The 14,266-nt window shown below is 47.1% G+C and overlaps 1 protein-coding gene across 1 annotated transcript in view; it reads right to left on the reverse strand.

The window, feature by feature from the left end:
- The window catches only part of LOC147732886 (glycerol-3-phosphate dehydrogenase 1-like protein), a 174,581-nt gene that overhangs the window by 51,740 nt on the left and 108,575 nt on the right, over positions 1 to 14,266 (reverse strand). Inside the window, exon 7 of the mRNA XM_086957430.1 lies at positions 13,542 to 13,648. Coding sequence (XP_086813556.1) covers positions 13,542 to 13,648 — 107 coding nt within the window. The remainder of the gene's footprint in view (positions 1 to 13,541; positions 13,649 to 14,266) is intronic.

A 14,266-nucleotide genomic window follows, 5' to 3' on the forward strand; every position in this document is an offset into this window, starting at 1 on the left:
CCACCTGCATGGACCTCGTAGGGAGTACACCTATTTTTCTGCAGTGCTTGAGTCCTTCTCTAGGTTGGACTATATCTTTGTCCACAGGGGACTGGCATATAGGGTGTTGTCGGCTGATATATTGCCTAGGGCCCTGTCCGATCATTCGCCTGTAGCACTCATGCTCCAGCTAGGCCCAAGGCGGCAGCCGCTTCATTGGCGTATGTCGGGGTGGCGCCTTCAAGGTGAGGAGTACAGGGCGCATTTGACCAGGGCTATAGCGGACTACTTTGTGACTAATGCGGGGTCTTTGCACTCTACTGCGGTACTTTGGGAGGCCTGGAAACCGATGTTGCAGGCGTGGATATCTCCCGGTGCATGGCAGCGAGGAGGGAGCGGCAGAGAGACTTGGTGCATCGGGAGGCGGACATTGAGGAGTTAGATCGTAGAGGTCGGGAAGCCGATGGAGGTTTGGCGAGGAGACAATTAATCTTAGCCCAACAGCAATACTCTGCGATTCTGATGGATGAGGCGCGTCAGGCCTGGCTGGCTACGCGCAGTCGGGTATATCAATGGGGCGATAAATCTAGTAAGATGCTTCACCGCCTGTGTCAGGGCTCCCTGCAGGCCCAGCCGTTGCCTCGGTACCTCGATCTGGAGGGGGTGCCGGTTGTTGAGCCCTCAGGCTATCGCTGCAAGCGTTGCGGCCTTTTATGAGAATTTGTATGCACCCGGGAGTGTTTCCCGGAGGAGACCGTTCAAAAGTTTATAGACTATCTTCCCCCCGGGCGGTATCGGATTAGGTGCGGGAGAGGTTAGATCAACCCCTGTCCGACGACAAATTGATGACAGCCTTGGGGGAGCTGCGTCCGGGGAAGGCACTGGGTCCTAGTGGCTTCCCTAGTGAATTTCTTAAACGCTTTTCCGTACAGCCAGGCCCTCGCCTTAGACCGGTAATTGAGGAGGCGCGGGAGAGGGGTTCACTCCCTCCGGATTGGAGACAGGCAGAAGTGGTGATATTTCTTAAACCAGGGAGGCCTTCAGAGCAGCATGAGTCCTATCGCTCTTCTAAATGTTGAGGCTAAGGTACTGGCTAGGGCGTTGGCTAATATGCTTAGGCCACATATCGCAGATTTTGTCCATTCCGACCAGACTGGATTCATGACTCAGAGGGCTATCCGACACAATATCAGACGAGCGGACTTGGCAATATCGGCCTGGAGTCGGCTCGGAGAGCCAGCGGCTTTACTCTTGGAGGATATGGATAGGGCGTTTGATTCCGTGAGTTGGGTGTATTTGTTTGCATTATTGAGTCGTCTTAATTTGGGCCCTCTCTTCTTGAATTAACTGCGGCTGCTTTATACAGATCTTACGGCGTCGGTACGGGTGGGGGGGGCGATATCTCGCTCCTTTAAAATTCAACAGGGCACGCGTCAGGGGTGCCCCCTCTCCCCCTATCTATTTGCGCTTGCTATGGAACCGCTGGTGGCATGGGTACATATTGATGCCCAGCTCAAGGGCATTAGGTGGGCCCCGGGTGTCGTTGATAAAATAGCGCTATATGCCGATAACGTCCTCTTCTTCTTTACAGACATTGATAGGTCGGGACCATGTCTATTGCGAATATTACAGATCTTAGACGAGACTTCAGGACTATATATGAAGCCGGGCAAATACACACTATGGGTTCTGGACGATCCGCTCTTCAGCTCGCTCGTGGGGGGATGAAATACCTTGGCGTCTACCTTTCGGCTTCACCAACTGTCTCTAGGGATCGGACCTTAGCCCTTGAGTGGGACCGCACACAAGAGGATCTCAAAGCGTGGTCACATATGCCCCTTACCATCTAAGGTAGATCGGCTATTTTTAAAATGGTGGCGCTCCCCCGTCTGCTATACCAACTTCAGAATCACCAAATTTTATCCCGCTGCGTTGGTTTCAGCAGGTAAACTCGGCTCTGGGTGGGTTTCTGTGGGAGGGGGGGCAGTTTGCATAGCGTTACGCACGTGCTTCCTCTCTACGTACACAGGGGGGCTTGCGACCTCGGATGTCCTCTCTTACTATTAGGTGGCGCATCTGCTGGTGCTTAATGAATGGTGGTACGGAGATAGGGGAGATCCGGCTTATGCAGTGGAAAGGCATCTAATGGGCAACAGGTCATTACACACGCTGCTCTACTCAGCGCCGCTGCGTCAAGGCCTCCCCACGGCCATGCAGGTGGTATTCCATGTCTGGCGGAGGACTCTGCACAGGATGGGGTGGTGGAATGTTTTGACACGTGAAATGCCATTGTGCAGTAATGGGCGGCTGCCTCAGTTGGGGGCGCTGCGAGGTTTTCAGGACTGGGACTCCATAGGGATCTCGTCGTGATGACTGGTCTGACACTTAAATCCTTTCAGGAGCTCCGCAATGAATATGGTATGCTCTGGTCCCAATTCTTTCAATATTTGCAATTTAGGCACGCTTTGGCGCCCCATTTGGTGGGACTAGAGTCACTTCCTGAGTTTAGCCCTCTAGAGGCACAGGTGTTTATGGGTGAGTTGCCAGACTGTAAGATTTCACGCATATACCAGACATTAGTCCATCATTGCTCTACTGATTTGCGGCGTCTGCGAACAGCATGGGCAGGGGATGTGAGGGATCTTGAAGAAGAAGACTGGGTAGAGGCACTGGAAAGTCCACGAGGGGCCGCTATATCCACACGCCTGTGGTTAGTGCAATTTAAGTACCTACGTCATGTGTATTTCACCAGGGTGCGACTGTGGAGAGCGGGAATGATAGGCTCCCCTGAATGCCTCCAATGTGGGACGCATGAGGGCACAATGCTACACACAGTTTGGGATTGTCTTGTGTTACACAGATTTTGGAGGGGGGTGTTCTCCTGTTTGTCGGAGGTGTTGGCCTGGGAGCTTCCGTTCTCTCCGAGGTTGGCATTATTGCATGTGCTGGAGGGTATTGGGGGCAACAGATATAAACGCCACCTGCTTGGCCTCCGGCAAAGAGAGATATAGCCAGGGCTTGGAAGGTAGCCCAGGCACTGCCACTGGCTGCCTGGCCATCTGGGATGGACTTCTGTATGGCACCCGAATTACCAATCTTTCTGGCTAGAGGATGCCCCCGTAAGCATTTTAGAATTTGGAAGAGATGGGCGGACTTTAGGGGATTGGAACTTGACCCGCCGCCAGATGAGGCATCCAATGGACCTGTCTGAAATGGGATGCAGACTGTGATTTGTGGGGTGCGTACTGGACTCAGTGCATGTTCTTGGTCTTGTAATTATTGAATTGAGATGGCATATAAGCAATCGGGGGTGGGGGGGTAGGGGTTATGTGTTGACATAAAAGTCTACGGCATTATTGGAACTTCATTGATGTGTGCTGCAGTCTCCGGGTTACGGAGCTATGCGATGTATGTGACCTGTGACAAATAAAATCTGTTTAAAAAAAAAAAAAAACTGCAAAATTTTCCCAAGATAGACTGCAATGTTGAAAGTTGCGTTAAGCTAATTTTGCAATACTGATCACAGGTTCTTGAGAACATCCCCTGGAAAGTAGTGAAAGGCGTAGGAGAGTAATACCGACGAGGGTACAGTAGATTGCTCACCAGAGCAATTACGGTCCGAATCCGGTGGTGGAAAAAGTCTAACAATGGAGTCAATGACCATGCGTAAAATCACCGAAAGGAGGAGTCAACTGACCTCTTGACCGGAAAAGACTTCTTCGAAGAAAAACAACTTGCAAACACCTGGACCCAACACTAGATGGCAGGAGTGTGCAAAGCATGTGTATCTACATTACACATGCCTCAAACTAAAATATTTAGGGGGATGGAAATATTTTAGAATAGGTAAAGTAACTTAGGTAGGACTACTACTTTGATCAGCGCCCCCCTGCCTGCCAAATACAACGGAAGCTTAACCCATGTGGTCAGTTGACTCTGTAAAGTGTCTATGGCTGGGCCATAATTTAAATGAACTTTAAACTCTACCTCCCTTGGCTCACACTTGTAGCATTGGTAAGTGGAAGTATGTACGTTTTGTCCCCATTAATGGTGACACTGGATTGTCTATCAAAACCTGATAGTTTCACTAATCAGTGAGGACACAGTAACATCGGGTGCCTTACAAAGAGCAGTATGTCATCCACGTACGTAGATAGCAAGTGTGCACCATAGCAGAAACACAGTCCTCTCTGCATATGTCCCTCTTGGAGAAGGCAGGCTAAAGGGTGCATGGCTGTTAGAATAAATAATACTAGTGACAGGGGCAACCCTGTTGCGTATCTCTGTATCTGAAAGGGCACTGCTAGGAGGTCTTTGATTGTGACCCTGGCCGTAGGGTTAGCGTAAAGTAAACTGATAAGGACCTGAAAAGCCTTTCGGGAGCCTGATACGCCAAAGCACCGCCATCAGGAACATCCAGTCCAAGGAATCAAATGCCTTCTCAATATCCAATAATAATATGGCGGATTCAAGCTCGGTTTAAGTTGGTGTAAGACCGTAAACACCGTGCAGAGTTTAAGGGAGGTGGAGCGATGCAAGACAAATCTGACCTGCACTGGAGATATCATCTTGTCAAGCATGAAAGATAGCCTAGTCACTATTACTGTTGCAAAAATGTGAAAGGAGTCTATGGAAGGCGCAGCCAGCAGCATCCTGACAGGGTTTAAGAAGGACAGAGATGATGGCTTGGCGGAAGGCTGGGGTTAGGGTACTATCAATAAGCACTGCCATGCAGATTTCCATGGGATAAATCAATAGACAAGCGGTCACTTTCCAGGGCTTTGCCTCCTGGAAAAGCATATATGGTGGTAACTATATCAATGGCTTAGAAATTGCTGCTGGCCCTGTTCTAACCAGATCAGGACTACCTCATCAAGGTAAGTTGATATATCTGTATCGGTCAGTGAGTCACGCCTCACAGAGGCGCTCATAATCTGACACAAACTCAGTCAAGATTTTGTTGTTGTCCACTAGCGACATGCCATTACTAAATGTAATAGTATGAATGTTTCCCTGTTGCAGTGCAGTAACCAAGACAATGTCTTACTGGGCCGCTCCTACTCACCATATTGGGGGGGGGGGTTTAGAGAGGGGCCCGTGCCTTTTTCCCCAAAAACATGCACCTCATGATCCGCAAGGTTTTGGAAGTCATGTAGCAACTAATGCTGCCACCCCAAAGTATCTCGAGTCGGGCAGATGTGGCCTGGGCCTCGATATCTTTGAGCTAATGCTCCAGCATGGTCAAATGTATTCATATGTCTTGGAGACTATGCTCATGCTTGGCAACTGCTACCCCTCTAATGCAAGCCTTGAAAGCCTCCTAAAAGCAGGGCATATTTCTCAACTCTGCTTTTATTGAGCTTGAAATATTCCAGAATGGCAGTACGCAATTCGTCCCGTTAGACCTGGTCTAAAAGTGAGTCTCTGGGTAAGCACCAGCATTGACTAAACAGGCATGAGCACAGGTGAGACAGCTGTAATTTAACAGAAGAATGGTCAGAGAGAGTATGAGGTAGATATGCAACATCTGTGCCCGAACCCTCATGTCAGGTGTGGATAACCAATAGTCTATTTAGGAAGAAGAATTGTGTGGATAAGAGTGATGGGTATAGTCTCTATCAAAGGGAAGTAATTGATGCCACAGGTCCTAGAGTCAGTAGAGCTCAAAACCCTCCTCAAGGATAAAGCAAGGAACTCGGGGGACAAGAGCATCATACTGCTATACTATCCAGCTCTGTGTTTAGCATTAGTCCCCTCTGTCATAAAGTTACTGCTTACCTATATACCGTGTTAAGTTAGCATGAGCTTATTAAATGTTTAAACGCCATTTTACCTTTTGCTGCTTCTGCACACGACACATAATTGTTGTCTTAGCTTTCAGCCTAGAAGAGCGTTGTGATTTACACGAGAATAATGTTATTGCTCTGATATCAACTTTGCTTAGTAAACGGTGTCTGTACAGTGAGTGCTGAAGCCTTCAAGGATAACTAAACACAGTGTTGTTGTGAGGTCTGATCTTCACACTTTCCTAGACATAACATAAATGCAGCTGCTGCCAAATCTGGCTTCAGGCGGGTTTTTATATATTGCTTGGCTTAGAGCATAGAATACACTTTGCATGCAGAGAGCTGGTGGAAGATGATGTGATCCTCTGCCACTGAGATATTGAGGTAGGGGCCCGCCCTGCTAAAACCCAAAAGAGACCTTCTTAGATATAATATAATATGCTAGTTAGGGAGGATGAGAATTAGGCGTTGTTAACTCCGATTCTTTGCAACATTTTAGCATGTTGTCACCCTTTGCCTTTTACGGACTAGTAACTATGCTGATAACTTTGCTTCTTATAATATGTTTGCTTGTATTATCAAAGATACTGCATTTGAGAACTCTGCATTAGTAAATAAATATTTCAAATGTGCAAGAGTCCTCATATACTCCATGTTCTGGTTTGAAATGATTGTATAACGAAAGAGTGTTCATGTGTTCCACGCGACCTGAGGTATTCTAAGACCATGTTCTGGTTTGTCTAAACATTGGGAGTTTGTTATGACCAATGAGACACTGTAGCTAGCTCGGGAAGGGGATTTTGGGTACTAAGGTGAGTTTTGGGCCATCCTAATTCACTGAGGTTCAAAATCTCTATGCACAGTTCTGTAGGAGAACGGAATGCCTGCTACACCTCCCCACAGTATGGTATCACTTTCCGAGTGCCACAGAACCGCAAGGATTTCACACAAAAAAAGAAATACGGTGAATCAACATTCAGTGCATATATAATGACAAGTGCCATCTTAACTTATCCAAGGGAACCTAACAGGACATAAAAATTGCCCCTCCACATCCGCATGTAAATGATGTAAGCGAAAGTCAGCAAGTGGCCGAAACAAGATACAGACCCCTCTTGAGTATGAGCTATACGAAGAGAAAAACCGTTTAGAACCCCATATGCAAGCAAAGTCATAATGGGGTGGAGGTGGGTGTCCTGTAGGAATGCAGTGTCAAAAGAGTGACAATCTAGATAAGCGAGTATTTGGTGAGTCTTGCTTGATCATTCAGCCCCCAGTGTTCTAGGATATAGAGACAAGTTCTTTCTATGGGACACCATCTTTGTGGCATTATTATGCAGCTTGTGTTTCTGATACGGTCGTCTAGTACTGCGTTGTACCAATGGCTCATATACAATATACCTCAAAATATACAAAAATCCAGCCTGAAAATTCCCCAGTCATGCTGACTACAAAACAATCAGTTGCACACCCCCACTACAACATAACCTTTATAGTCCTTAAGGTAAGCAACAAACCACTTCAGGAACATTGACGACAAGCTGTTGTGGCCTAACTGGTCATTTACAAGGGATTCCACAAACATGACCATCCTCCCCATGGTCGTGGACTCCGCTATACCAGCTATGCAAATATTATTTCTGTACAACCGGACCTCCCAATCCTCATTCTTCCCTGACACGGCAAGGGTCCATTTCGCCAAAGAGCCAGTTTGGATTTTGTTCCAGTAAGGTCGTCCTCTAGGTCGGAGATCCTCCTTTCTGCACCATCTGTCCTGATTGGGTGGCGATGAATCCGATTCTTCAGGCCATCTAATCGCTCTGTCAAGTTGTCAATCTTAGCATCACCTGATTGGAGGCTGGGCTTGAGTTCCTGAAGAAGCGCCATCGCGGAGTCAGCCTGCACAAACAATATTCAAGTTCCAAACCGTGACAGCAGTTCTGAGCCCCCAGTAGTCCACAGACACCGCACTCACATCCTGCTCAGTCCCAGGGGCCTGTCCCCAGCAGCAGTGCAGGATCGGAGGACCTAGCTTGTGTCACCACCACTCCTCAGTGCGAGCCCCAGATGCAGAGGCCTCATAGCGAAGAATGGAGCACTGAGTTACGACTGCAAAAGCCATCCACACATCTACCTGGGCCCAGATCCAAAAGATAACCAAGGAGAGGAACCGGGAGGAGGAGACCCAGCAGGGCAGGGGGCCTCACGCTCAACGGTGGCCCCTGTCGCAGCTAACCCTTTGAGGCTGCCCAACCCACAGCAGGTCACGCTCCAATTACGGCACTCACACCCCCTTCTGGCTGTACAAGCACTTACCCATGGCAGCAGCAGGCTCTATTATCATCGCCCGGTGGCCTTCCAGTATACTACTGCGGAGGGACATCACCGGTTGCAGTTTATCAGGTGCGGTCGCTGGAGATTTGTGTGAGGCGACCATCTGGACATTTAATCAGTAAGGCAATCACTGTGTGCAAACTGAAACTGTGAAGAAACCAAACCAAACATTCATACAAACCCCTACACACCCTGCACCCCATATATATCTTTCACCCTAAAGAACTACACCTGAAAAAAACTAGGCTGAAAGCCTAACCCCCCCGCCACCCCAAAGAGACCCCTTCAAGGCAATACATGCATGATACTGGGACAGTAGTTAACAACACAGCAAGGTCCATCCTTGGTTTATCATATTCTACCCCCTCTGTTCCTGTTCTTGTCCAAAAGGGGTGCAGACCCTCTCTGCGTATATGAGACCACAGTGTGTGTGTCTCAAGCTTCCCCTCGCCTGTTGCAGGTCTTGCGACATCTGCAAGGCTTGCTAGATCACTCATTTGGTCAGATATACAATATACCGCCAGGTGAGGACCATCACAGAACCGGATTACGTTTAAGAGGACATTGTTCCATTAACCATTCCCGTGCTTCTTCAGGCGTACCGAAGAATTGATATTTAGAGTTGTGGATGATCCCGTTTCACTGGATATAAAAGCATATACTGGAGTTTTATGGCATGGAGTTTCTGTTTAACATTGTCGTCAGATTTACACTGTTGTTGTATCAAACGCGTATAGTCTGGAAAGACCATGATATAGCCTGAATGATACGAGAGCTGTCCCCAGCTCTGGGCCCCTTCAGGATAGCATCTCTACCCTTATAATTTAGCAGCGTGACAATCGTAGGTTGCTGTGAGGCGCCCAGTAGTGGCATCTGTGCAAGCTGTCTATGAACCCTTTCAGTTATAAAGCACAATGAGAGTTGGTCAACATCAATCCATGATCTAATCCACAGCGCCAGGAAAGTTTCCTGTGTCAGGCCCTGTTCTACACATCTTCCACTGAATCAAGATCTTGGACGTCGCCTGGCAACCTCAGATTAGAGCTCTCACACTGTGTCCTCCAGTTCCAAAATACAGCCCTCACCTCTGACACCTTATCCACCGCATTTAGGAGGTTGTGCTGTAAAAGAGCAGCATTGGTCCCACCCCCCCCCTACCCCCCTCCCCCCCTCCCCCCCTCCCCCCCCCAAATTTAGATTCCAAATCCGACTTGGAATACTGAATGGCTTATCACCCCTTCAAGAGTGTGGGTTCCCTCCACCTGATGCTCCTTGAGGACCCATTTCAGGGACTGTGAATCTGTCTATTTTAATGTGCGCCTATGAAGAAGGGGTGGTTATCTCACCCCATGGTCCAAAGCCATCGCAATATCCCTGCAGAGGGCCAGCGAGCATCTTTGACAGCACTGGCTGCCCACCTTGATCTAACTGCCTCCTGGTCTCCAAAAGGTACAGGAGCTGCCACAACAGACAGTTCACATCCCAACCTGGTCCAAGCTGCTTTCTCCGCAGTTAATGGGCAGCACAACCAGTTGGACCGGCTCTCAACCAGCTCCTCTAACAAGAGAGCAAAATGTGTGGCACAATGGGCACCTTCTCACACCAGAATCTCCACTCTGGGGTCAACACTGCAGCAGAGGGGGCATGCCAATCGCTCCTAGGGTTGTCCGCACTGGCCCTCAGGTGCCACTCTGGAGTCAGCAACAAAGCAGAGTGCCTGTTGGAAGGACCAGCATCACCACAGACTGGCTAACCCAGTACGTTCACACCACTTAGAACCCCAGTCACTGTCTCTCTCTTGGTGTGTGGCTCAGCTTTGCCTCAGCACCCTCAGATGCTGGCAGCAGTCCAGGCTCGAAGGCTGCTTAGTCAGTCAAGGCCGCAAAGGACTCCCTCTACTCCTGTCCTCCCACCCCCTTGGTGTCTGGACAACACTTCTCCGTCAGCGAGAGAAAGGGGGTGGCTTACGGGCACCTCTGATGCTTCAGGGTATGTCCCACGAGAGACTTCAAGGCAATCTCTGCTAGGTACTCTCCAGCCCCTCAAGCTACAGCCAGTCCACCAAGACCCCTACTTCAGGTGGTGCTGCAGCACTGCCCCAGGACCGCACGACCCCTCCACCACCAGCATACGCAACCGGCCCGCAGATGACCCCTGAAGGTCAGTTCTGCTCTCAGACTGTGCGATGGAGCCATCTGGTGTGGAGATGGCCACTGGTTCTCTTCTCACTGCATACCACTGGGCAAGGCGGCAGCTCATCCGACTGGGAAATGGTCATCAGACCACGGATGCCATCGTGGGGCTGCTGTGTACCAGACACAAAACTTACAGCTGGATCAAATGCACCCAAATATAACAGCTATCATCTCCAAAGTCTTCCATAACAGCTTGGGGAATTAGGGGGAGAGCAATTGGGTAAGCCAGCACCCAGGTGGATCGAAGAACTGGATGGTTTATCGGGAACTTAACTCTGAGCGTCTGCCATTTCTTATATTCCCTTTTTAATGCTTGCATGGTGCTCTCCAGGGTGGGTAGGGTGAATGTGTGATACTGAAATGTTAAAGTGATGCCGATTTACTAAGGACTTCCATTGTCTGTATGTGACGCAAGACGTCGCAAGTCCTTAACTGGGACTTACTAACCCATGCAAAGATACTTTCGTGGTTTAGTAAATACAGAGTTAGGCAATGCAGCGCATAGTGCTGCCTTCCATTACTTTGCATTGGGTAGGTGTTACATGGGTGGAGTATGGGTGTTCCCATGCATCTACAATGTATTTTGAAGCAAAACTATTGTGTGCCTACCCGATAGTAGCATAACAAACCGATTCAATTTATTTCTCCATCCTAATTCCTCTTTCCATGTGTGCTGAATTTTGCAGCACACAAAGAAAGTATCCCTTCCTGCACAAAAATAATCCTACCTGTAAGGCAGGTACTCTTGTACTATGGTTCAAGGGTGCCTGCGTCGGCGCTAGGCAGCACACAGTGCACCAGCGCAAGGAGAGAGCAGAAATGCTCATTATGTTTGTAAATTTGGAGCATTTCTACTCTTTCTTTAATGCAGCAAGTTGCCTCAGTATACAGAACATTCTCAGGAACAGATGATGTGATAACATATATTTCCACATTTATTTAACAGATGAACGTGCACTCATTTATTGATGCCTGTCTGGTTTTAGTACATTACATACCCAAAAATATAATAATAAACCTACATTAAAATATTAGCATAAATACATATTGAGATATGCAGTAATTTAAGCAAATCTCATCGAGTTTTGAAACTCACAATGCTGCAAATATGTACTGCAATTGGTCTTCCTGCCAATATGTACAGCAATTGGCCATACTGCCAATATGCACAGCTGTTGGCTCGAAAGTCATTCATCTCAACATTTAGATTCACTCAAATGAAACAAATTATATTTATTTTTAAAAGCGGAAAAATACAGATAGTCAGGAAACACAATGTTTTCTGTCTGCTTTTATCTGTAAAAAAAATCAGACCTATGTACATTTAACTGGATCCTATAACAATTGTAAGTTTTGGAGGAGGGATACCGCTGGGAAGGTGAAGGAAGAGTAACGTATAGAAGCAAGGGTCTACACAGTTGCAATGAAGTGGGATGCTCTATGCAGTAGTCACTCTTTTCCTCCGACTGACTACAGTTGGGACATCTTATGCCAACTCACCTTCTGCATGGAGCAGGACTGCATTTTGTGAGGAATTTTCCACCTATAAAGACTACAATTTGTTATCTGAACGTCCTCATTATAGCGACAATTTTTTTTTTACTTCCTTCATAATACTGAGTTCTGAGAGGTGCTTACATGTTTTCTTACAATGGTGAAACTAGACAACATCGAGGAGCGATGTGGTCTTTGTTGGAGACCTGGAGGAGTGTGCTCGGTTTACAAAAGCACCCCAGTTGATAGCTATCTGAGCACGCAGAAAGAACCAGTGTGAGGCTTCAAACTCTTATGTCCAGTAAGGAAACAAACAGTTTATTTATTACGACACCGCTGGCTGACTTCAACGCTCCTCAACCGCCCTATCCTCGCTGCTTTGTGGGAAAGTGCCTCTTGTCGCCTTCTCTCACTTCTTGGAAGGTAAGCTCATCTTCACTGCTGAAAATGAACCAGCTACAAATATAAACCAAATGCAGGAAGCTGAAACCTATCTCAAAAAATGTACAAAGCAGAACAAGCAATAGATGAGAGCAACAGGAAGAAGAGCAAGGGAAAGCATGACAATAAATGAGGAGAAATGAAAGATGGACCAGGGAAAAATACTTTGAGATAGAGAAGAGAATTCAGGAACACGTGAGAATTAAGGTGGCAAACGAGCCGTATTGTCTCCTACCACATAATCTAACCAACACGTTTTTTGGAACTGTGATATTTTTGTTGTGCTACTGAAATAAAGCTTTTAGTTTTCACCTCCGGAACAGATATTTGCGATATGTTGTGACATGCCTTACCTTGTGGTGTAGGACATATTTGTCAAGAGGCGCAGAGAAACGTCCTTCTGCGTCATGTTAAACTACACATGTAGGATTCTTTGAAAAGCTGCAGCTCCTTCTAGTTCATTATGTAACTTTTCCTGGTGTGGCTTCCTTGAATAAACCTAAGGGTTGGTGAATAAAAGTGTTTTGCGGTTGCGAAGCCTGCTATTCTCAAAATCACAGGCTTGCAAATGCGTATGTATCCCCCTCGCCTTAGCAAGTCGGTGTTAACGTATCAATGGTTCGCAACAGCAGTCACAAACTACTGATCCGTTACCGAGTCCTGAAAGAGTGTGATTTGCAGGCTGAGTGGGACAGCTTCCACCTTGTGAATGATGGATGTGGGCAGTGCAGGAGCACACAACAGCCAGGCGACTGCTCCATGCTTTCCCCAGTACCAGTGCCTGTTTGCCAACTTACCTTTTTGAAGCAGTCTCTGCTCCTTTAAGACGACTTACTTGAGAGGGCGCGCATTGGTGGAGGGGTGTTGTATTTTAAGTCCAACACCTTCCCTACTGTTAGGCAGCCCAGAGTTAGAATAGTAAATGATAATGTTTCAAAGCCCAGCGCCCTCCTAAGGGAAGTCGTTGTAACGAATTGCGAGCAAAAGGAACGGTCATAACGGCGCTTTCAGGATTCTGTCAGACATTCGTTTCTGCAAACTCTTGTAAAAGGACATTTTGTGCTGCAACTGAGTAGTGCATCAGTAGCAGTGCAAAATATTGGCCTGGCCACCAAGCAATAAGTGAGCAAAAAACAACTGATTAGCGACAAGACCTTAGTACATCTGGCAGCAGGGTGCCTATGAAAACAGACCACTCCAATGCTCGTCCTCATCACTCATTTAAAATAGGAAACATTCACAAGGCAAACATTTAAAAAACAACTGACAGAATATAAATCATTCAAAAGTTAGAAAGGAAAATACTACTTACTTTTCAGACAGGTTTTTCTGTATTAGAATTTTATAGACTTCTGCCGAAGCTTGTGGACCTTGAAGCTTTTGTCCATTCAACATCTCTTTCTCTAGTTCCTCGATCGACTAAAATGAAATAAATTGATTTGTTCACACAAGTAGAAAAAAAAAGTTTTTTTTGGTCTTATGCCACATCTCTGGCCATGACATATACCCCACTGAACCTGCCTTTAGGTTACACGAAGGAGGTTGGTAAAGAGAGCAACATTCAATGGATTAGGATAAAGATACTTTTATGGAGACTCTGCTACTCTGGGTGAGAAGACTCTTTCTAATTATCAACTTGTCGGTACCACACCATTTAATGGCATCACTAGACAATATTTCCAACGCTGTTAAACAGAGATTTGTGAGCTCAGCACCATCCATGTGCTTGCTTGTGCCCTTCTTATGAAGCCAATCGGTGTATGTTTTGGTTTCAGAGGGAGAGTGGTGATAATGGGAACAGCCAATGGATCAGGAGAATATTAGGCACGCTGAAGGTAACGTTTTCTATTCCTTCATCCTGGCTCTGTCACATTCTCAATTTGTGGCTATATTACACAGCACTGACCACAGAATACAGAGTAGAAAGCAACATGGGTCAGCAGTCTACATACACAAGTTATGGAGAACTTTATGGCCAACTGATGCATTATTCTGGACGAAAGCCTTTAGAGCAGCGGTTCTTCACCTTTTGACTTC

This window comes from Lissotriton vulgaris, chromosome 2_1, assembly GCF_964263255.1.
Source record: "Lissotriton vulgaris chromosome 2_1, aLisVul1.2, whole genome shotgun sequence".
Classification (NCBI taxonomy): Eukaryota; Metazoa; Chordata; class Amphibia; order Caudata; family Salamandridae; genus Lissotriton; species Lissotriton vulgaris.